General features: G+C 41.3%; 2 protein-coding genes across 2 annotated transcripts in view; one reads left to right on the top strand and one right to left on the bottom strand.

Moving 5' to 3' along the window:
* The window catches only part of CRYBG1 (crystallin beta-gamma domain containing 1), a 91,158-nt gene extending 88,352 nt beyond the window's left edge, over positions 1-2,806 (top strand). Inside the window, exons 22-23 of the mRNA XM_065735383.1 lie at positions 242-404; positions 2,590-2,806. Coding sequence (XP_065591455.1) covers positions 242-404; positions 2,590-2,678 — 252 coding nt within the window. The 3' untranslated portion in view covers positions 2,679-2,806. The remainder of the gene's footprint in view (positions 1-241; positions 405-2,589) is intronic.
* A 2,395-nt stretch (positions 2,807-5,201) lies between these two features.
* On the bottom strand, positions 5,202-24,727 carry RTN4IP1 (reticulon 4 interacting protein 1). Its single transcript, XM_065735370.1, has 9 exons — positions 24,469-24,727; positions 23,870-24,021; positions 23,243-23,311; positions 22,858-22,982; positions 19,157-19,205; positions 17,306-17,442; positions 15,551-15,734; positions 14,119-14,211; positions 5,202-5,508 (listed from the first exon to the last, which is right to left on the bottom strand). The coding sequence occupies exons 1-9, from the start codon at positions 24,710-24,712 to the stop codon at positions 5,392-5,394; spliced, it is 1,170 nt and encodes a 389-aa protein (XP_065591442.1). The 5' UTR covers positions 24,713-24,727; the 3' UTR covers positions 5,202-5,391.
* Positions 24,728-24,802: the final 75 nt, after the last annotated feature.

The raw sequence follows: 24,802 nt of genomic DNA, 5'->3' as shown, positions 1-24,802 counted from the left end.
TAATTGCACCTTTCGATGTGATACAGCATGGCTGTTTTAAGGTCCTTACTTAGTGGGGAGTGCCAGCAGAAACAGGAATGGATATAAAAAGCTTTGAGTTTAGGGGAAAAATATAGTCCTTAAGAGGAACGGAGTTCTTAGGTTCTGTTTTCACCTGTTTTCATACTTTCTGATTAAAAAAAATAGTGGATATTAGAATAAGGCCTCTTGAATAATTGCTATTGCTTTTCTGATTATATAGATGGCAGAGGATTGCTGCTTGACAATTGTTGGAAATCTTATAACGCCTGGCTCTAAACTTGGTCTGTCGTTTGAGCGGAATGAAGACAAGCAGTATTGGCATATTAGTCCTGATGGCAGGATTTACAGCAAGATGAAACCCAAGCTGGTTTTAGATATCAAAGGTAAGCAAATGTGTTATCTCATTACACTGCGCCTTAATTACATGGTATTTACAGTGGGATAGGCACTAAACGTGCCTATAAATTAAAGATGGTGTTGCAGTTAATCTAGAATCGGAAGACCCGATGAGCTAGTCTGACCTCCTGAGTTATACAGGCCCTAGGACTTTGTTGCATTTTTCCTGCACGGAGTATAGGAACTCACAGTACTGGCTTATCTTGTATTCCCAGTGTCCACTGTGTTGTAGATACCCCCAGTTAATTTTACTCAGCACTGGGTAACGTGAATATAATTATTTAAAAACGCTGAAGCTGTGTTTTTCTTTCTTACCCAGCTGCTCATTAACTTTAGTTTGTATACAGCAATTTTTCTTACATGTTAGTTGTAGATGAAATAGCCAAAGGATACTAGGAAAGCAAAGGCAGCACTGTACCCTGACATGAACAGATGCAAAGTTTTTTCATTTGTTCATTAATGACCATACCTATCTTGGAAACATGAGATGGTCATGGCAGCCTAATTTGTGTGTGCATTCAATGCACGTTGTACTGCAGTTGTTGTCACAGCCAGTTTGCTTCATGAAGGTACTGTTCTTGAATGGGTAGTCTTTGCTTTCATAATTTCATAGGTCTGAGAAGGCAGCACGGTTATTGTGATCAGGTGTTCCTACGTAACTCTGCATTTTTTGGAGGGAATAATCATTTTTGTAGCTGTTGATTTCCTTCTAGCAGTTTTAAAATTTATTTTGGGTTGATGTTGTGGCTTTAATTCCAAAACAAAAACAAAAAAAAAAAAAAACAAAACCCAGAAAATTATCTGTCACCAGTCAGCACTTAGGGACTAAAAAAGACAGGCAGAACTGTGAGACGAGGGCTATATAATGTCTGGCTGTGATACCGTGTTGGTGTAGATATTCCTAAATTTTTTTACTGCCCTATAAAGTTGGCAATGATTAATGTAAAAGTTACTGAAAAGACTCTGGTTCAAAGGACAGTCCTTATTCACAATGGCTCCGCATACGTTTTCTGAAGTCAGTTCTAAGTCGCACCAAAAAGAGTACTGCCACACGCCCACATGACTTCAGTGAATCACGTTAAAAGCTCATCACATATTTTGCACTTAAAATGGATTAACTTCGTAATGGATAACTCAGGTGACAAAAGTACAGGCCCATTCTGCAGGTACATTTATTTGAGAAAGCAGAGGAACATGATCTCTTTTCTGCCAGTTCTGCTGATCCGGTCTTGCCCGCTAATGGAGCTGTAATGAATTCTTCGGTGAATGACCGTGGCCGTTCGGCTGCGCAATGCCAGTGCCACCCAGTGGATACTCGGCGCGGTGCAGCAGCTTGCCTGGAGCTCGGCTCTTAGCACAGCAAATAGCCCCGGGTTCCACCGAAAGAAACCTCATCTTTTCCCATTGCTCCATTCGTATTTTACCGAATCCTGCTTACAGAGTACTTCCTGCCCAGCAGTGGTAACTGAGAGATGTAGCCAACGTTATTTTTTTGTACCTGCAGGTTAAAGCTTTTTCCTGTGGATCTGTTACTTCTCCCCAGATTTCCTTCTCTGAAGATCTTTGCCAGTACTCATGTTGTGCATCTCTGTTGCTTCTTAATCATTCACTGGTGATGGGGGGAGCTGTGTTGGCACAGGCTGCCCAGGGAGGTGCTGGAGTCACCGTCTTAGCAGTCTTCGCAACTTTAACAATGGTGAACAATAAAGGAGACCCAACCTCATCCCCTGGCTTGTTCTAATTTTTGTTTTTTTGTGTGGTCTTGCTCCTGTTGTCTGCTAATAGCAAGACCTCTTTCACAGCGTAAGCATTTTCATTAGAACAAAGTGACAACCATTGGAGGGAAACTGAACAGTTACCTTTGACTTCTAGGAGGTGGCAGTCTTAAAAGAGTCAGACGTGGCTGTATTACAGTGTTTTCTTTCTTCTCCATCCAGGCTGAAAAGGCTGAAGTGCAGAATTACTGAAGGGGGTGGAGAAGAGCAGGCACACCTGTTTCAAACGAAGTTCCAAAAGCGGGTGGTGATAAAAATGGATCCATTTGCATTTTCAGTGCCTCAGGAGAAGGAAGAGCCATCAAATCAGCACTTTACTAGAGTAGCCCTGAAGCCCAGAGCACAGGCTGCCTCCTAGCTCAGAGCTAATCTCTACCCTTTGCGTTTTTCTTTACAGGGGGCACACAGTATGACCGTGATCACGTTGTTGTCAACACAGTCAGCGAAGAAAAGTTATCACAGTGTTGGGAACCACTGGTTGTGTAATTCCGAATGAGAAAGGCGATGTCTGAATTGGGCACTGTTCTGGACACTAGAATTGCCACTGCCAGCTTTGAAGGATGCAAGATCAACATCAGGAGCTCTGTCTTATCACCTTTACAAACAACAAGCAACAGAATGATTTCATATCTCTTTACTGGACGTTAATTATCCCTGTGAAAGCTTGGGTAGCTCTCAACCTTTTTTTAAATCACTGCAACTCTGAGACAGAGAATGGTAGCGTGCTTCAGACTAGCAGGGAAGAACCAGAAGTGGGAGAGGCCCCAGAGTTACAATCGTGTCAGTGAGTACTTAATCCAGAACAGTCAGGAAGTATAATTTTAAATTATTTTTAAAGGGTTTGTTGTGTTTTTTGTTTTTGTTTTTGTTTAAACTAAGGGCTAAAATAATTAAAGCTTATTTTATAAAGGACAGGAGTGCAATGTGTATACGGAATAGCAATTCAGGCCTACTGGCTGATAGCATAGAGGAATATTCACTACTGAAATTTTAATATATTTGTCTCACTGTAACAAATGTATGTTTACTGAAAGCTTAAGACCACTAGCAAACAGCAGATCCAAGCAATGTTTAACAGGTTGTTTCAAATGTAGTTAGTATGCTAAAGTAGTAAGTCCTAAATTAAGAAGAAAAATAATCTAGATTTTCTCATGTAGAGAGAGGATATATATGAGTAGATGGTGGTTAGAAAAAGAGAGGGTTGACAAAAGGATTTATCAGAATGTGAAGAACTTGCCTGCCCATTTCCTAAGCTGCCTAATTGTTGGGTTACATGTATTTTACTTCTTTGCCAAGTCAGATTGTATCTTTTAAAATAGCTCCAGTAAGTACAGTCTTCCTGAACTCTAGATTCATTTTCTATATTATATATATATAAAAGAAAAAGAATTCTTAAAGAAACTATCAATAACCATGACTGCAAAAGCATCTAAGCACAGTGGTTACCAGGCTTTTTAGCTGCCAACTTTTGGCCTATGCTCTGGCTTGCTACGGAGAATGCCAGACTCCCTGGGCTTCTGGGTGCTGCTGCTTGCTCCCAGTTTCTGCTGGGAAGCAAAGTGAAAACAAAGGCACTCCCCACTCAAAGCAAGCAATGCAGGATGAGTAAAGGATGTTTCACACATGAGACACATGCAGTGACTCCTGGACATTTATTCTGTTACCCTGCTCTGAACCTTAGTTTTATAGAACAATATTGGCAGAAAAGTAAAATATGGAACAAAAAAAAAACCCTTCTGTACTATGCTGCTGTGTTTTGTTCTGACTTAGCTCAGTGTTCCAGCATGCTGCTCCTAGGAGCACCCAGTCCTTTGTCTCGCACAGTAAGTCTGTTCAAAAGTAACAATTTCATTAGTATTGCGTTGCCTCAAAGGACAATGATGCTTGCATTGTCACCACCCTAGAGGAAGTGCCTTACTAATTTTCTTCATGTACAGAAGTACTGAAGTTTTGTTGCTCTGAAATGTGCTGCTTTTAGTTCTTCATAGAAAATATGTTGTTACTGGTTCCAAGCACTGGTACTTTGGTATACCAATGTGCTCTTGCTATATATAATATAGCATTTCACAAATAAATCTAAGTTAGGTAACAACTTACTGAAATTATTTGACAGTTCTGCTTCTAACTTAAAAAAAATGTCACCTTCCTAGCTTGTGATTTTCTCTGGCACTAATTCCTCTGCTACAGCTGCAGGCTCTGAGGAAGGGGTGCTTCTCCTGTACAAACAGGTGCTCAGTGCACAGGGGTCTGCATTACCACATGGCTGCTGCTTCTGCCCCCAGTAATGCACTATGATGTGGTTTTGCCATGGCCATGGCTGCACTACAGGAACTGTGTAGCTCTCAATTAGGAGGTTACCACTTTCCTTTGATCTACCTGCACAGCTGCAGGTAAGTAATTCACATGTCTCTGACATGATGGTAGTGTTAAAAACAGACCAACAGATTCAAACACTTCAACAGCACTGGCTGAGATAGGGGGCAGTTTCCCTGATCACTGCCAAAATCATGTCTGGCTGTCCTGCATGAACACTACAGCCAGCTCAACTGGTATCACAAGTCAGGCAGTCAGAGTAATTGTCACTTACAGACTGATTTTGTTCTGTGCTTCTACTCAGATCAGTTATGCCATGAGAGATGTGGTCAAGGTACATCAAACTTGAAGTACCGTCTTGAGATAGCAGTGCAACCATTTCATACAAGTTCAGAGAAGGAACCAGACTGAAATGTTAGATTTTTATATATATATATATATATACACAGATAAAGGCAAACAGAACTGAGAAAAGGAGAAAAGGATGGCATGGGTTTTATATGGACAGTCAGATGACAGTGTCTTCACCATTGTGGTATTTAGCAAAAACCACCCAGAAAACAGAAGCTCCAAACTGAAAATGCTGCCACGCTTCTCAGGTCCCAAAAGTAAGACACGTCCTGCAGAAGTCACAGCTACATTTGTAAGATGGTTTTCATTTAGAAATAGCTGAAGAGACATTAGTATTTCTTATATGTATCAACAGTTCATATCAGACAGTGTATGAAAGGAACCAAAGAAGCTTTTCTCAAGCAAAACAACTTTTTAAACGATTCATTCTTTAAGAGCTTTGTAAGGAGCAGCAGTTGCTACATACCAATTCAGGTTCAAGTGTATTTTACCAGTTAAGCATGTGACTGAAGGCACAACAACCATTAGAGTTGCTTTATTTTTTATTAGTGACATCAATCACTGTTTTTCCACGTGCGTGTCCTCCTTCTAGTTTCAGAAAGGCCTTTGGAACTTCAGAAAAAGGGAAGACTTGTTCGATAACCGGCTGAATCTGCAGAATAAAGTGTTACTGCATTAGGAATAAAATGACATGGTTTTAGCACCTTCAGTGTTTACAGGAAGAGGGTTTTTAATACTGCTTAGGGCAGAAATTGCTCAATGCAGTCACCACCTTTTAATGTGTTTTCAGGCATTCTTCTGCATGCAGGAGAAGAGTTTCTGCTACTTTCTCCTAAGTTTTGAAATATCTTTAGTAGCACAGCTCAGAGCCCTAGCCCACGATTTAAAAAAAAGCATGGTGCAAGGTTGTGAACTACCATGTATCTGTATGGTTTTCTTGTTAAACCAAGAACCTTTCATGAGGTTAAATGTTTCAAGATGCTTACTAATCTAGTGCCCATTAGCACCAGTGTGTGCCTCAGTATCTTCTAAAGGCCTACAAATTAAGTACAAATAGAAAGTACTCTGTTGCTGAATCATTTGGATACACTTGATAACTCAGCTACTGTGTATTCCTGCTGGCATAGATCATTAAGCCTGGCTTGCATCCACTGCTATTTTGGCATTAATTTTGTAGAGTAGCCTTCTGGATTGTTTTAGAACAATCTTTAATAATGAAGGTGAAACTACCAATTCACTGTGCCCGTCAGCGACTAAGAAGCCAGAAAACCTTACCAGCATTTTCTTCAGCTACTGCAGTACACTAGTGGAGGGAGATGAAATCCCAACTGCTTCTGAAAATTACTTTTCACCATGTTCTGAGTCAACCTTCCAGCAGCAATGGTGAGCCCTGTATGCACAACTGCTGCCCGCAGGAGCTGCCAGAGCCCTGACCCTGAGGCAGGGCTCTTACCTCATATCCCCTCCTGTCAGCCCACTGCACACTCTTCCTTTGCTGAACTGATCCTACTCCTCTTAGCTGAGGACATTAGCAACAGATGAGTATTCAGCCAGCTCATTCAGTGATGTTAAGTACCAAAGATCCAAATGCTCTTTCTAGTGCTAGAAAAAGTTCTTGTTACTTACATCACTGAAAAATATCTTCAGGCCTTTTCCCTGCAGCTACCAGCATGCTCACTTAGTATCTTGCTTAGTGCTCCTAGAACTGGGAACAGCTCTCTCAGTAGGACACGTGCTTTGCTAGGAAAGGAACGAGACAACCAGTGTGCCAGTGTCAGAGTACTGCCTTCGCTCAGCAGCCTTTCTTTTACCAGAAGGTGGGGTACCTACTCAGACAGCTGCTCAGAACACAGCACTACCAAGGAAAGGTTTCTCACAAGCACACCTTTCCCAAGCTGGGTTCTATGCACCCTCCCCAAAAGCACAACTGCAATCCAGAATATTTTCTATGCTCACATAACCATGCTCTTCTCCTTTATCCTTATTACTGTCAAGTCCAATTATTGTACTAGAGTAACTGCTTTTTTTGTTTTTTAATGCTATTCTAAGATATCAATAATCAAACTGTTATACTGCAGCGTCTCTTATTTTTGCTTGTAGGGCTCTCCCTCCTTTTATTATGTCAATACATGCCTAGCAATAATGTCTGAGTACGGATGGCAGAAAAGTAGGAAGAACTGAATTCCTTCCAAGAACTTGCAGCTGGTTCCTGAAGAAAGCAGTTGAGCCAATAAATGCATTATATGCCTTTAATCTGCCACAGCAATCTCTGCAGCCAGACCCCTAACAAAGGGAGGAGTAAAATGCAACAGAAGGGACAGAAAGATGCTGTTTAACACTGCTACTCAAACAGGGAATAGATGCGGGTCATAACTAAGTTCCAAGTAAAAATCATGTTTAACACAGAATGGAAACATCATCTTGAGCATCAGCAGTTGGGGGTGTGGCCTCAAAATTACTTGCATGAGATGCCTGTGGGGAAAGCAAGCACCTGAGTCGCAGCTGCTGTGACAGTCAGCAGGATGGATGTCACTGTTCAGAAGACCAATCCTTGCTTTCATAGCAGAAGCCTTCAAAAACAATCCAGTAACCCTGCTGAGCCAGGCACATGTGCAGTGCCTGTACAAGCAGTGACTGCTAACGGAAGCAGCAGCACTGTGCTCCAGTTCAGAAAAGTAGGAATATGGAAATGCACGGGCACTGCTGACCCACACAGAGCCCAGGGGCTGGGAAGAGGGAAATGGATTGCAGGAAGGACACAGTTCAGCAGCATGGTGCTGCGAGGCACAGGGCTGCCAGGGGTTTGCTTCAGACACATGCAGTAATTGAGCAAAAAGAATCCCGTGAGCACTGGGCTACCTGCAGCCCTGTACTGTGCACTGCAGCTTGCAGCCCTGACAGAGCTCTCCCTTCGGTGGAGTTCAAAGCATCACATCTGAGAAGTGGTGACACAGGGATTCAGAGGAGCCCCGATTTCAGCCCACAGTTCAAAACACCATAAGTACTGCAACCACCAGGCACCGAAAGCCCATCTGCTACATTGATGTAACCTCTAGTTCCATTTAAACGCTGGCTTCAGGCAATGCTATAGAGAGACACGAATACCGAACTGATGATCCCGACAATCTAGAGCATTAAACGTTTTAGCTGGCTGGCTGCTCAGCCCCATTGTTTGAATAACCCCAAAAGGGCTGACCACATCGCAGCACAGTGATTCACTCAGCCTTTACCATAATCCACTGACTAAGATAAAATTTCTTCCTGTGAACAGAAAAACAAGCAGGGAAACGTCTGCTGTTTGTTGAATGTCTGATAAAAAAAAAAAAAAAAGAGATTAACTTGGATAATACAAACACTGCCTATTTACAGCCACACATCAGTTCCTTGCCAGAGGACACCTATTTGTTCAGGGAAAGGGATTAAACTAAAGTCTGAGAGAGAAAGGATTACACACACCTGCAATTAAATGTTTATCTGAAAACAGATGGGCTGAAAGGTGTTTTCCTCCTCTCTGCTCTCTCTGATGCAGCACTTACCACAGAAACCAAATCTCAGGTCTCTTGAAATGAACTCTGTGTTTCAAAAACTGAAAGAGCAGCAGGTCCTCTTAGTTAGGAGCTGCTTCCTGCCACTGGAGGGACAACTACAGCCTACTGAACCTCAGAGATCCACAGAGCAACCTTAGCTCAAAAAGAAAGTTTTCTCATGCCAAGGCTGATGAAAGTGCATTGGCTCTTCCCCAGGCTCCTGAAGGGTGGCTGTGTGCACACCACAGGGCAGTCCAGCTTTGCAGTGCCTTCCCCCCAGCTGCTGTTTCCTCATACGCAAGAGTTACATCTTGGCTGTGAGTCTGGGCACAGCTCGTGCACACGCTCTGCACAGGGCACTTCCATGTGCACGCAGAGAGTGTGACGTGCTCCAACAGACCTCAGAATCCTCAGCTGCCTTCTTTAATGAGAAAGACCACCACGTGCCAAGATGCAGTGTATGAGCCAAGGCACAAATGCAGTGCTTGATGCTCTGCTTTGGCCTTCAGTGAGTATCCCTTCAATGTCAATAAGAGACCTGAACAGAAATCACTACAAGGTACAGCCTCCATCCCATAACGAAACACGCAGTTATCTATTCAATACTTCATTGTCATCTCATAGAGAAAAATGCCTACTCCCATGGTCCTCTTACAACAGTTGTGTTACCAGATGCTCCTTATTAAGTTTTTCAAGCCAAGAATATCAAACGTGTAACAGCAGCTCACAGTAACTCTAAGTACCAACTACAATTATTAAAATGCTAGAAGATAAATCCCAATTAAGCAAGCTATGCTTCAGAGTGTAGAAGAGGTTTAAAAATCTCATGTTCCTTAATTGGCCTTGGCAGCAGCTTCTACAGAACACAATAAGGAGCAATATAAAACTGGAACAGGCCCAGAGGTGTAGCTTGTGCCAGATTAGCCCAAGTTTAGATGAGCAGAAGCGAGGAAGAAGATCCTGGGTTCAGTTACTACTGAGCTGTGCTGAAAAGCTATTAAAGTGAAATGTAACTGTCTTCAAGAATTTCCTAGCAGCCATGTTCATGGTGGCTGTTCTGCTGGTTTTGCTGGTGATTGTGCTGATCCAGGCCAACACCACCAAGTCAGCAAGACAGAACAGACTTTACTACAGTTGTATGAAACATCTGAAAGCATATTACGTATTCTACAAATAGTATAAAAATATCTTTGTCCAACCTGCATCTTCCGTCTCTCCAAATTCAACTCAGGCAAGAGCTGTCTTCTTGATCCTATACTTGCCTCTTGTGCTGGACATGGTTCCCTGCTATGCCAGGAGACCAGTGGTAACTTGCTATAAAATGTGCAGTTATACAGGGCTCAGGCAGAGCATTTGATTAAATACCAGATATCTGCTGAAAGTTTTCCAGACCCTACTATGGCTTATGTGAGCTAACACACTCAAATACTATTTCTCCATTTCCCAAGATTTCCTTTTGTCTTCTTCAGGTATTTCATGACATAATCACACAGCTTTCATAAAGAGTCTTATCACTTGTAAGAAGGGATGCAGATGCATTTTAATAAAAATCACTATATTTTTGTTGGCCATAATTAAAGAGGTTCCTTCTTAAAGTGGCGGAAGGACCCATTAGCCTTTGGCATCCCCTCCTTGATTAATATTTCTGGGCTCTAGCCAACCAACTTGGCAAGCAAAAGCACTGCAACAAAAAAATTCTGAATTAATGGGGAAAAGGTACAAGCTTTGCAGCTTCACACGGGTGTATGGGAACTGTTGAATCACTGCCTGAACCACTGATTGATCACCTGAGGCAAGCACTGAGTCAGCCACGGGAGCACAGGTGAAGGCAATTCACCTGTGTGACCAAAAGGTGGAGTCTGACTCCACCTCACCCAGACTGCATTTAAGGGCCGACCACCATTCAGGAAGGATCTCTTTCTGGAGATTGCTCCTCTGGAGTTTTCTACTGTGAATGTAGGATATGGGTGAACATCTTCCTTTATTTTGATTGTCTCTTTACATTATGATAATCTTTCTAACTATAACACCTGTAAAATATCTCAGCTACAATACTTTTTGGCATTATTTATTCACTTGACCATACAGCGGGGAAGGAAGGTCATCAGAATGAGCACATACAGCACAACAGGGCCAAGGAACAGTGAGCATCCCATCCTTCAATCTGCTAAAGCAGACTACTCAATCCAACACAAGTTATCTCTGTAGCAGCAAGCTCGCACAACACTGCACAGAAGTTCCACAAGTTATGGATATCCCATTGCTTTTCCTGTGCTGCAACGTTTATCTAGGGAGGAAACAATACAAAGAATGATCTTTTCATTCCTCTATCTGAGACTCTACTGCTTCCTTTAGCCTTACTATTCTGAAATCAGTTTTTGCCCATCTGGTGCTACTTTGCTCTGAGAAAAGTACTGAGCCGCCGAAACACTGCACACATAAACCTACAGTGTATTTAAAAGACACTTTAATTAAAATGAAATTTTCTAACTTCTGCAGTGTTGTATATTAACCCACACCCTGTCATGGTCCAGCAAGAGCATTCAACATACTTGGCACTTCCCCTTATGACTCTATTGAGTCTTGAGCCAGCCTTCATCCACCAGGCTTTATAAAGGCAAAGTAAGTGCTCAATTATAACTGCAGAAATTCATAGAAAAACTACATGAGGTTGATAAACTAAAAAGTTAAGCAAAAATAAATAAAACTATCAATGTAAAACCCATAACATAAACAGCAATACATCAAACTAATTCCTAACAAGCTGTTCCATGGCAACGCTGCCAGCAGAGACCAGCAATGATATTTCAGCACCCAGTATGCCAGAAAAATCTATGTTCTGAACCAAAGACTTTATTGATTTCAGTTGTCTTTAACTGAGAACCTTGTAATTCAAAATGAATGCTCTGCCATGCAAGAGATCCCTTGCTTCTGACACGCACTTTGTCTATTGATTTGGTGGAGGCTACGTTAAGCCAACCCTCGCTGCCTTGTAATTAACTGGCCAAGCTGAACCCACAACAGGGACATCCCAGCAGTTTATAAAGTAGCAAGTATTTCTAAAATTTGACAAGGAAATGCTCAGTTTTCTCCATGCCCACCGCTGCTGCAGCAGCTTCCCAGCTCATCAGTCTCACAACAGTCTCTTGGCAAAATGTTCTGCTGCAAAGCACAGAAAACAGCTCATAAGCTGAAAATGATTTTATGATCCCCAGAACTGAGCTGATGTGCAAGTGAATTACAAAGAGAACATTATTCTCCTTTTTTGACCAGTGTATCAAATTCTTTCCTTATTCTCCCTGTTAAAAAGGGCTGCTCAAAGAACTCATCCTTGTAGCTGCTATTTTGCAAATCCATTTCTTGTTGCAAAGGTCATCTGTATAAAAACCAAGTATCTTTCAACAGTATATCCTGCTTTGTCCCTGTTCATCCACTAAAGGAAAGGGACTCCTCTTGCTTTCACAAAGATGATGGAACACAACAGAACTAGAGATCTGTGTTGGTGCAAAAGAACTACAGAAAAATAATCTGACAAATAGATCTGATTTGTGTGCTCTTCAAAGCTTCACTTACTATAAAACATCATCTCTTTAACCCATCAGCTCTTTTGAATTTTGTTCATGTAAATCCACCTTCAAGACTTATGCTATCCTAAAAAAATGCCCCTTTTTCACTAGCGCTCCAATTCATACGTTGCACAGTCCCAACTTGTTTGCAACAGAAAATTCAATGAAATTTCAAAAAATCCACAATCTGCAATACTCAAATCTGTACTCAATCAAAACTAAGTTCAACCACACAAACTCACTTCACTACCTTTCTCTAGCCTTCTCCCTACACTTCAGTAGTCCTTTTTCTCCCTAAAAATTCTCATTTACTATACTCCAACTAAAACACAAACATTTATTGGAAGGAGTATACAATAATTTACCATAACATCTCTCTCTCTTCCCCTTTTTCCAAATACCTACCCTTCTGAATGGATGATCTACTCTCGTGTCTTGACAACAAAACTCAGTCTTACTAACAGCTGTATATACAGATCACACCTGGGACATACAAGAGTGTTGACAGTATTTCACAGAGAAGAGCACAGTACCAGTAGGATGACGACTGTGCAGATATACAGTGTGTCATTATGACCTGGTCTTGTCGGTACAGAATTAAGAAGGAAAAAAAAAACAAAACAACAAATAAGCATCTTTATCCTCATGATCATCTTACAACAAGAAGTACACTGGGACATTCATGTACACGTGACGTACATTTTAAAAGGCATTACAACTCACCTGTCCAGATTATTAGACAGATGAATACTTAATAAGCCCCATCTCTATTGCATAAACAGACATCTTCCTAAAGGCTTTCATAAGCATATTCTGTGTTTCTGTTTTCCATACAAGGTAGGAGCAGAACACAAAACAAGCTGTGACGAGCTAAGGGTCAGGACAAATAGTAAGAACAAAGACAAGGACATTTCTGTTTCTTACTCAGTTGTAATACAGTTATGTGATTGGATGAACTCAGAGGATGAGAAGCACATCTTCCAGGTTTTTTTTTTCTAGACTGTAAAATAAGGCATAAAGCACTGCACACAGTGCAACATGGAGTGGTGTAAAACCAAGCAGGATCGCCATTCACCACAGCTTGTTTGCTTCTATGGCCTTTGTTAATGAGTAGATAACCTTTTAGGAAACAGATTCTCCATGGGCTGTATCAGCAGCACCCACTCACAACACAGGAGTGGCCAAATTTAGGAAGATCCTTATTCTCAGCAGCAGTGCTGGAAAAGCAAATAGAAGCAAACAGATACTATGATACGAATTTTTACATTACATAAAGACTAAAGGTAATCCAAGCTCAAACTGTCCTTGAGAGCACTAGATTGTTCTAAGTATGCACAGAGTTCGAGTGCAAGATGGTCTGGCAGCTCACTTACCAGAACAATGAGCTGCCAGGGCATACTCCTCTGCTTAGGCACCATGCAAAAAGATGAACAGCAATTCAACCCGTATTCTGTGCTCTGAAAATTCTATCAGTGTGAAATTCCCCAGAAGAGAATGCACCAGGATCTACAGCACCATATATGCAATACACAAACAAGTGGCCAACCTCTCAACCTCACACACATTTTGTAACAAGTTCATGAGCCTGAAAAGATCCAGTGCTCTGAGACTCCCCAAAAGCTTATGAACACCCACAAGATTTCAGGTCACTGTGCTGAATCATCACTAACATTATACTCTGAAGCACTGAAATAACCAGACATCAGTCTGCCAATGCAGATCATGCACGGCCTGCAATGAGCCGAATATCCTCGTTCTATGCACATGACATGCAGGACTCCTGAACATCTGTGCCAGGGCCATGTTCACGCTGACCAAATGAACCAAACAAGGCCTCTAAAAGCTTATCACTTTCAACAGCAGTTTACACTAAATGATTCCTGCTGGCAAAGAACCAAATCACTAGGCATTCTTTCCTCACAACTTATTACATTTGTGTTTTTTAAAAGGGGTAGGATGAAGAGGGGGAAAGCAGAACAGCCTTAAGCGTTATAAATACCTAAACTTGATGTCAAAGGCAGAAGTTAGAAGTCAGATCAAATCAGTTGTTAACTACTCTTCCCCGCCACGACTCGTAACACTATATTACTTAATTGCCAATTACACCATTTTTGTGTCAAAGTAGCAGCTCTTTCAGCACAAAAACCTAAATAACCGTTGCTGACATACCTTTCCTGAGTCAACTAGTTCTGCTATTTCATCCAGACTTGGGCCACTTGGCATAAAGAAGGCCCACCGATAATGGACTCCTTTAAAGAGGTGCTGCAAGAAAGATCACAAATATATTTAAAAAATAATGAGAGGAAACTGAAATGGGGACTGAAAGTAAGAACAGAAGCATCAGAGAAACAATGTAATGGAAAAAAAATATGGACATTATTTGCCAGTGTCTAAAAAAAAAAAAAAAAAAGTACCTAAGCACATGGATTAAATGTACAGACAGGGATGCTGTATTACCACAATGGGATCAGTGAGAATTGTGTCCAGTTGCAAAAGTCAGCTAGCTGAGAAAAACAACCACCTTGTCTCTGCAGCTAGAAATAGCATTATTTTTTATGTACGAGAGAAATGGGGCTGTGTGTTTGTACACATTCACAAAGAGAGTGAAATAAATCTACCTATATGACATTTAGAACTTTCCACCTCAGTGTCAGTGATTAAATTTTCCACCGTCATATCTGCCAAAGCCATCACCATCTGATGACAGATGGCAGCTCACACAGAAAGCATTTCAGGAGATCACACAGGCACGAGAGCACTTTCTTTGAGTTGTTACAGGCACAGGCCTTCATCTGCCAAAACCAGCTGACTTTTAATGCGTGCCATACAATGCTCTCCATCATGAAAACATGCAAACTGAGAAACCATATTATGTGACTTCTTTCCAGGCTTTTGTTTTTGAGATTTCCTTTGAAAACACTGGTACTGGACCTAGAATCTCTCAGCCTCATCACAGTAATACTGTGGAAACAACTTGAAAAGCAACAATTTGGATAGCAAATACATGTGTTGAGAGAAGAGCAAATTCAAAAAGGCCTCACTGAACTGACCACAGGGAGAATGCTTTAAACTAGAAAAATCAGTATCATCATCCATGCACAGGAACGTGGAAGAGATGAAAGACTTTCTAGCCACTCTCAACTACTTTTACTACTCCATGGTGCTGGTAGAGGATGAAGAGAACCAGTAGCAGAACAATGTTTTGAGAGAAACCCTGACCAGCCTGAAGCAAGTAGTAAAATTATCCTAACTTCAACAAGGCAGGGATTTCAAAGGACTAACTGTCAGCAGGACTCACTAGGAGGCCACATGGAAAAGGGAAGACACAAGAAGGAATCAAGACTACAAAGCACCCTAGACTACCATGCGTACATACTATATATACGTATATATGGGGACGATGCTGTTTTTTGTTGTTGTTTTCTTTTTTTTCTGGTGCAAGAAAGAAGACAGAATCAAAATGCAACTGAGGTATACTTAATGATATATGTGGAAAATAAGATAGATGTTCCCAGGTGAACCACATAAGTAGTGCCTAAGCCACAAAGGAAACCATGAGGATACAGCACAACACTGAAGAACAGAGGATCTTACCAAATACCTTTATGGTTTTGGAGCCTATCGTGACTCCTGTTTGCAACATGCCATCAGCCACTCCGAGTTTGTCCACATTGATCAAGAAAGGCGTCACTAAGGTGACATATGTTGCTCCTGACCATTTCTTCAGGAGATCTAGTGCCCACTTCTCGGTGGATCCACCGACATTATCAAGGATGAAATCAAATCTGGAGACACGTAAAGAACAGGCTCAAAGTCACAATACTGGGAAAAGAATCATAAATGAATTAATATATGAAATTGGTCGTGGTTCACATTTCTATTTCAATGTAGCAACACATTAAAATAATCTGCCTGCAAGGTAGTAGCAAGCAAACCCCAACACTTCAACTAAATCCCAGTTTTACTGTAGAAAGGGAGTTAAAATTACAGGCTACTGTCCATTCACTGTAGAGCAGACAGAGGCTGTTTCAATAATTAAACGGCCCCTAACTCCAAAAAGCAGACCCGTAGATGGACAATTACATTCTCTATTTGCTTGAAGCTCTCTAGAATTTTCTCTCTTCATCCCTCCAACTGAAATTACTGAAACATTGTTGAGGTCTCCTCCTGGCATTCAACAGAATGCTACGTGTGTCTCTGATCTGAACTCCTGCCCTGAATAGGAACATCACCTGCACACACTGCATTCACATGGAAGCCAGTTCCAATGGCCAAAGTTATATAAACAAATTAATGACATTTTATTGTTACTAACAGCTCTTCTCCCTGCATCTCCCTGTTTGAATTAGGGCTCCACAATGCAAAGGGTCTAAAACCGTTTCTTCACATTATGGCTATATGGAACCACTGGCAACAAGCCACAGTTTTAGCATTCATTCATTCTTATTATCCCAGCATAGGAACCTGAAAAGGCTGAACGTGGCAACTGGGAGCTCCTGCACCTATTCTTTTAGAAACACAGCTCATTCTCTGCTGTAAATTTCCAGCAATCTCAAGATAGGAACAAATGCACTACAGATTATATAAATAGATAATAGATGATATAAATGTATATACTTCATCTAATGAATCCATAAATGAAAGGAAAAATGCTTTATGTAAATAACTGGAAAATTTCTTATCTCTGGAAAGAGTTTTCCTGTCTTCCAAGGGTGTGATTTCATGTTATAGTTGAGCGAACCTAACAGTTGTCAACAAAACAGGAATTAATGCACTGAAAACTAATGGTGCAGAAAAGAATAGCTCATTATGGAGACTGCTGAAAAGAGGGGGGGCTACAGGATCCTTCCTCTCTGTGTACATGACTGATGGGCTCAGCCACATCACAAAACTGTACTCTAATAAGGCTCACAGCTCCTAAAAATGGCTGTTTCCTACAACGGATGTTTAGGATTTAATAGCAAATTCAGCACTGCTTGCAAACTGCTAGTTTTTGTATATTCTGCCAAAACAGACAGCACCAACACACTAACAACTGACCTCAGACCTGCTAGCAATCACACCCCAATAAAAAGGTACATGCCTCCTTTCTTAGGCACGTTGAAAGTGTGAGCTTGTCTCCACAAACCCAATTAAGTGGCTTGACCTTACAATGAAATCTGTGCTTACAATACTCACTTGGCAAATTGCGTTCAAAAAAAGGACTGGGATGAATTTGCTTTTCAAAGTAAGGCTTTAGAAGTGGGTAAAAAAACAAACAGAAAAGAGGGAGTCCAGACTAACTGCAGCCCAGAACCAAAAGGCAGAACTGATGGCCAACTCCTTCATCTCAGTATTAAGCAACACAAACACGTACGAGGGTAAGGTTTTAAGCTGCTGTTCCAAATTTCCAGATTTGTAATCAATCACATCATCTGCTCCAAGCTTTTTCATCAGTGTGCTGGCATCATGGGAACAAACTGCTGTCACATGAGCACCCCAGGCCTTCACAAGCTAAAAGCAGGAGAAAAAAAAGGCAAAGGTTTAAAAAAAGGTTTAAAATGTAGTGAGAAATACTTAAAAAGAAAAAAAAAATTATTGTACTATACAAGGCAATGTATCACACGTCAAACAATGGTTAGAACTTGCTGATATTTAAGGCAAATGGGAGAGGACAGAGTTGGGGTGGGCAAGGAAAGACTTTTTATACAATTTGCAAATACTAGCTCGCAGGATAAAAAAATAAAATACTCAAGATTGCCTTCTGAATGTGATAATTCAGGCCACGCATTTATAAAGCAAACAATCTCTAAAACTGTCAGCAGATCAACCACTGTAGGCATTTAATTTTAACTTCCTACTTGCTTGTTAAGTATTCTGTACCTCTATCCCACTGTAAACAAAGCATTAATAATGAGAAAATGTAATCTCTAATTTATCCCAAGGAATATGTCAGGTTAACTCTTCTGCTTCAGAATTCAAAGCAAAGTAAAGGATTTTTGCTAGTTATTCATCTCTTCTGTATGCCTTATTCAGAAGATAAACACTAATCTTTTTTTTCTTTCCCCATTGACTGTGGGTTAATTAATACAGGATTAATAGGTAGAAATCACAACCAGTCAGTGGTCAGGCAGCCTTTCCCACTGACCTAACTTACCTACCTGCTTTATCACTGATCAGGCAAATAGGGTACCACTGAAACACTCCTGAGAGCTTCCTAAAACCATTACGTTTATGGCCCAGTAACACAGAACACAGTGATGCAATCACTCAAGTCACATTTTTTTCATATTCTCAGGAGAAAGCTATTTCCACATAAGATGACACCAATAAGAAAAACATTTGTGACCCTGCCCACGGCTGGGTGGGTGAAACCAGATGATCTCTGAGGTCCTTTTCAACCCATTCTATGATTCTATTAATTAGAATCAAAATCCCCGAATTAAATGAGAGCCTGAAAAGAGGATGTTCTACAATAAAAAGACTGTTCTGTTTAAGACTGGTCAATACAAGACTGACAACACTCCAAAGTTTAGAGTAACTGTAAGGAAGGAATGCAAGAAGGCAACAAGGCAAAGACAACGAGGGAATGTTAATGTAAGCCGCTATGCTTTCCCTAGACTGCTCATGAAAGCCTCATGCCTCCTGCATCAATGTCCACCTACAACAGCTATAAATGTTACCATAGTACAGACAGTCACAACTGCAATCATCTACATACTCCATCATTTCTCTACTCATATGCCAAGTCCTTTCCATGTTTATGGAGCAGAGCTGACTGAAAGAAAACGAAAACAAACGACATATTTCAAGGCTTGCTAATTAAGAGATTGTGAATGCCCTCTCCCTGGCAGCACTCAAGGCCAGGCTGGATGGGGCTTTGAGCAACCTGCTCTGGAGGGAGGTGTCCCTGCCTATAGCAGTGGGTTGGAGCTACATGACCTTAAAGGTCCATTCTTACACAAACCACCACGATTCTATGTCTCCTGCACCTAAACTATGAAACGTGTTCTGTTAGTAACTACACTCAATATCATTATTTTGAAGCCCCCTTCTTCCTACTTTAAAATAATACAGTGTAACAAACAGAAAGGAGCAACCCCCAAATTTCTGGAGCTTTGACAGCTCAATGGGTGACTTCCTATTTCATGTCCCCTCAACTTCCCTTTCACATCCTTCCCAGTACTGAACAGTTTGAAGACACATCCTGGGGACACTGTTATATTACCTGTACAGCAAATGTGCCAACTCCTCCTGAAGCTCCTAATATTAACACTCTGTAAGAGAAAAATAAGCATTTATTGAACAGCTCTTCACACCAACAGCATAGCAACTATTTATTCTTATACATCTCCAACAACAAATGACTATAAGCAGAAGATTTACTTGTTATTCAGTATTATTTGACTGTTAACTCAATTAACACAGCTCTCATCCTGTTTCCTGTGCTAAGAGCATTACCTCAGCACAGCCATACAGTCTTCTTCATATGTGCTTTCCACTAATTCCAGGCAGTGGAGCTGTCATTATTTATCACCAAAATAAAGATAATTCTGTTTCTGTCCACACTTCCCCAAATTTAATTGCTTAGTTTGGAACACAGTTGGAAAGAACCTTTCTGCCTCCCAGACTCTGTTCTCACATTTCCTAATGAAAAGAATTAGCACCAATTTCTGTTAGCAAAATCTATCTAACTGAAGTATTTTGGTATCGTGCTCCTTAGAGAGACTGGGGACTTCAGAATACATCGAACATAATTTTCCAGTATTGCTGAATATTTATCTAAAAGGAAGGCAAACAACAGTGACATAACCTCACAACACACAGGTTCAATTAAATTATCTGAAGAAAAGGGCAGTAGAATTGTGCTAGTTCAGTGCATCTCAGCAACACTCTGTAAAATGCCTGGTTCTTGATAGTAGCAAATGAGTAAGAAAACAGAGGTGCATATCACCAAGTTATTATCAAATGAGAGTTCATTTTAACTCAACACATCATCCTAAATTTCATACAAATGAACACAATTTCCTAAGTGTGAAAACCTAAATGCTCCAGCAGCCTAATTGCTGCTCAAAATTTACACCAAAGTGCTTTTATTAATTAGCTAAACATTGAAAAGAAAGCCTTGCAGGTGATCCTACAGTGTTCCAACTTTGGACTCATTTGCTAATTCTAGAACAAAAGGTACATCCAAGATGAAGTCTTGGCATAGGGCTGTGAAGAATCATGTTTCTCAGAGCTTCAGTTCACCAGAAAAAATTCAGTATTTTCAAAAGCTGATGATGTTCCTGTTTTACATCTCACCATGCTGGATGCTGAGGGAAACTGCTTTTACAATGCAAAACTGCACCAGACAATCTAGAGTATCAGTTGACAAAAATTCTTGGAAGTAACCTCAGAGACCTGGCTTCGGTCACAGTCTCCATTCTAAAATGGATACTCTTTTGAAACTCATCAGATTTTGTTCCCCATTTCACTGATCTAAACTGCAGAGTTCAGGTGAAGAATTTGAAACCACAATGCCTGCTGCTTTGAGACCTGCCAAAGTGTACTTATGCTCAGAGCCATGCTTCTAACAACAGATGTCTGAAGCAACACTTTCATTCAGATCTGATTGTCCTTGAGATGTTTCAGGGACACTACGCTCAAGATCTTGGGTTAAGCCCATCTTTATCACTACAAAAGACAGCTACCATTATCTCCCTCCAAGAAAAACCCCCAAAAAACAGAAAACATCCTGTAAAACTATCTCTAAGGGCACCTCTGAATAACTGAATAATGTACCTCCAGGCCAAGTGACAAGTGGCTCACACCCACAAAGCAGGACACTGCCCTCATCCACACTGCACAGCACTTGCCCTGGGCTGTGAGCGTGCAGTTGTGGCTGCCACAGACCTGCATGCATGTTTTCAGTTCAGAAGTACCTGTACTATCAGGAGGTATGTGTGCCACAGCTCAGTGTTTTGTACAGTGCTGGAGACAGGGCACACTGCTCAGCATTACTTAAGGATATGGGAAAGTGTTAGACAGCGTAAGAGCTGTTAGAATATAAAATCAAATTATATTTGATTATGCCAACAAAATGTCCCTAATGTTTCTTCTGGTATCAAGAAGCGTTTACCCTATCAAGAATTACTGCACCCTATACTCACTTTGAGATTCTCATCAGATAAAATGATGAAATAACACACACCCTTTGAAAAAACATTTCTTGGGTTACTGGATCATTACAATTTTCATTTCCAAAATGCAAACCAGGAGCATAAGTTTAACAACCCATAGTAGCACAATCCTAATGTATCTCTTCCCAGTACACTCTAACATACAAAATGCTTCCTCTGTATTTATATAAAAACCTTCATTCTCTATCAGTGTGCAAGCTTTCAAGGTCTTTTCAAATGGCCACACTTCTACATAGCTATTTACACACACCTACAGGAGATAAAAAGACCAACATAAAGTTACTCGTGTAGGCAACTTCTTATTAACATGATCAGTCATTACAAGAAGTGAAGTAACACGAGGTAAATTCTTGCCTCGTAAGATTACTGCCTTGAATTTCTATTTTTCACTGTCAGAACAATTACAAACCCATTAGCAACCCAGAAGTAAATGTTGTACGTGAAGACGTGGTATAACTGCAGTTTGCATTTCACTTCTAACAATCTAAACACTTCCCTGAAGATTGGTAAGGTACTTTAAATAGGGTTAGCCCATCAACACATTTCTAATTCTATCTACACATGACCTAAGATAACAAACAATTAACTAAATACTTAAGAAATAAAAAGGAAGATGGCACATTCCGTATGTTATCACTAGCTGGAAGCCAGTTTCAAAGATGCCTCTGAAATTATTCCAGATGTTGCAACTTGTTTTCCCAGAACATTATCTTTAGAACAAATAATTAACTGGTATTTTTGCGATGAAATTTACCTTGATGTATGAAAAACCAATCTCTCAATTACTTTCTAAAGAGGTGGGTGAAGGATTTCAGTAAATCTGGTATCCTTTGCTAACTGTTGTGTTACAACAGTAACACATGAGGAGGTCAGACATGAGGAGGTCAGGTAACCACATTCCTATTGCCCAATTATCCTTTTATTACTTAACCGTTTGAGACAGCATCGTAGCTTTAGAGATTATTTTTCAGTTCAAGTGTTTTCACTTTTCCCATTCTTTCAATTCTGAACATTTTGCTACCTATCTACACAAACATCTGAAGGCTGAAATAACTTCAAATTTCCATTATGAGGAGAAAAATGGAACCCGCTCCCAAACGTTAAAGCATTTTTCTTCTCCTGACCTTCACCTGCCATTGTCAGAGTAACAAGCTAAGCCATTTTTTTTTTCTTTTTGGCTGCTAAGTCTGGCCTGTTTTCCCCTCATCTTCTACCTTCCTGAGCTTATTACAGTTCTGTCCTACTGGCCAAATGAGACCCAGTCACTTCTTTCTCAAAAGCAGGCAAAGCAGCGTGCCCCAAATTGTTCTTGCACGCAGGACTGAGCCTCGGTGAAACACATCTCTGTTACTGAGATGAATGGGTTGCCGAGATGTTTAACAGAGAGAATATAACATTTGGGCAGCTGGCCTTGCAAGCAGAAAGGCAGTCCCAGTAAATTTCTGAGGATATCACCCTTACATTATCTAGCCATACACAGTACATACAGAGTAGACTGCAATTACATAGTTACTAAAAGGAAGAGAGGCGGTGACAGGAAGTGGCCGTAAAACTTCAGTTAGGCTCCACATCTGAATCTCCCTCTGTAGCAGGCTCTTCCTTAGCAGCTGTGCAGACTGCACCTGGCATCTGCAGGCTCTATGAATGCAATGGCAAGGCAGCCTTGAGCACTGTTAGACATGTCTTACAGCTGCTGATTAGTATAAAAATGAAATGCTGTATTTTAGCACCAGCACTAGTTACTTACCTCTTCCCACCGCAATTACTTTGGTTCAGTCCTCCAACTTTGTTAATTGCAGACCACGCAGTGAGACCTACATATGGTAAGGAGGCAGCTTCTACGTGACTGAGACACTTTGGCTTAAAAGATACCTGAAATAAAATCAGTCTTATCTAAATCACACAGCGGAGCCTATGTGATACTGAAATACTAAATCAGCTTCACTGAATTGCCAATCATCTATTCCACATTTTCATCTACCTTGACAATTCATGTCTAGCAGGAGTCTAGATCAAGTCAAATATTATGAAATGGACAGCTCTTTAGGCACCAATGGAAAGAAAAGGAAGAGAACACCATTATTTACACTTTTAGTTTTTCATCTGCTATCCACATTTTTTTGCAGGTTTACCTCATTTGCACTAGCTACCACAAACTCTGAGAGAGTGCCTTGTTTCCATGGAGGAATTGCTGCCCAGACCTAGAAAGAAACAGAAAACAACTACAAATTTTTGTGCACAAAATCATACCTGCATGGAAAAGCTACATTCAGTAAAGAAATCCTTCAATTTCAATGTCTCCACTTGTTTATTTGTTTAGCTTACTCTAAAGATAATGCCAAGAACAACTAAACAAAGTGTAGTCGTTGCTGAGTTATGTAAATAACTGTAATATACTGTGTATAATATATGCTTTCTCAAAAAGAAAAACAAAAAACTCAGTCTTGTTAGAAATCCACCTTCAGTCAGAATCAAAGCAGCATCCTCAGTGCATTTACAAATGTTAGGCCAAAAATTAAAAATCTAAAGAGAAATAGAGAAACTAGCTTACAGACACAAGTTAGGGAAAGGTGATGTATCTCTGAGAAAAAACGTAGGGAAGACAGCATTCCAGAAACATACTGCAAGACGGTCCATATTCAGAGCACAACAATGTAAGAATTTTCTTAGTAGGGAAAGGAAATTGAACAGCTGGTGGTGTATTTTAACTAGGTGCTTTTAGAAAAAAAAAAAAAAAAAAAACAGATGAATGGTATCACCTCATCTCCAGGTTTGAAATAAGACACACTTAGTCCACACTCCATGATAACACCCGAGACATCTCGACCAAGTGTTAGTGGAAATTCAGTGTCCATGGTCTTGATTTTCAAGGGATCCCGCTTCATATTTAATGCGGTTGCACCATAGCCACCTAGAAAACATGAAATTAGCCATGACATATCTTGCTGGGATCTAATTAATTAATTGGAAAATTACACTTAGAATTATCCACATACAATGCCTCATTTTCAGCACATTCTGCACTTCTGTTATAACTGAAATCACAGAAACACATAACTGTAGGGGTTGGAAGGGACCTCTTGTGATCACGGAGTCCAGCCCCCTGCCACAGCAGCTCCCTAGCCCAGGTTGCACAGGTAGGCGTCCAGGCGGGTCTGGAACGTCTCCAGAGAAGGAGACTCCACCACCTCTCTGTGCAGCTGTGCCAGTGCCCCACCGCTCCTTCTGAGAAAGAACTGCTCCTAAATGCTACCGACCCGTGAGCTTCCCTCAGGAAACGCCGGGCACAGCCGCGGCTTCAGCCCCGCGGACCGCTTCTCAGAAGCGCTGTTAGGGCCGCTCGGGCCCCGCCACTTACTTCTCATGCTAAGGTCTATGGGGTTCAGGCCGGCGGCGTGCACCTTAACAATGACCTCGTTGGGATACTGTATGGCGGGGAACACCATGTCCTGGCTGAAGCGCAGCACGTCGTTGCGGCCGTACCGGTCGATGACCCACGAGGGCATGGCGGTCCGCGCCCGGGGAGAGCCGCGGAGGCCGCGTACCGGCGGCCGCTGCCCGCCCCGCCGCGCTGCCCAGCGCAGCGCTCTCCCAGCCAGCATGGCCGGGAGCAGGCCCTGCCGCGTCCCCGTCCCCGTCCCCGTCCCCGTCCCCGTCCCCGTCCCCGTCCCCGTCCCCGCGCCCGCCGGGTG

This window comes from Cyrtonyx montezumae, unplaced genomic scaffold (genome assembly GCF_038088225.1).
Source record: "Cyrtonyx montezumae isolate F1298 unplaced genomic scaffold, pur_monq_1.0 scaffold_0, whole genome shotgun sequence".
In the NCBI taxonomy this organism is placed as follows: Eukaryota; Metazoa; Chordata; class Aves; order Galliformes; family Odontophoridae; genus Cyrtonyx; species Cyrtonyx montezumae.
This window is presented reverse-complemented; position numbering and strand designations above follow the sequence as displayed.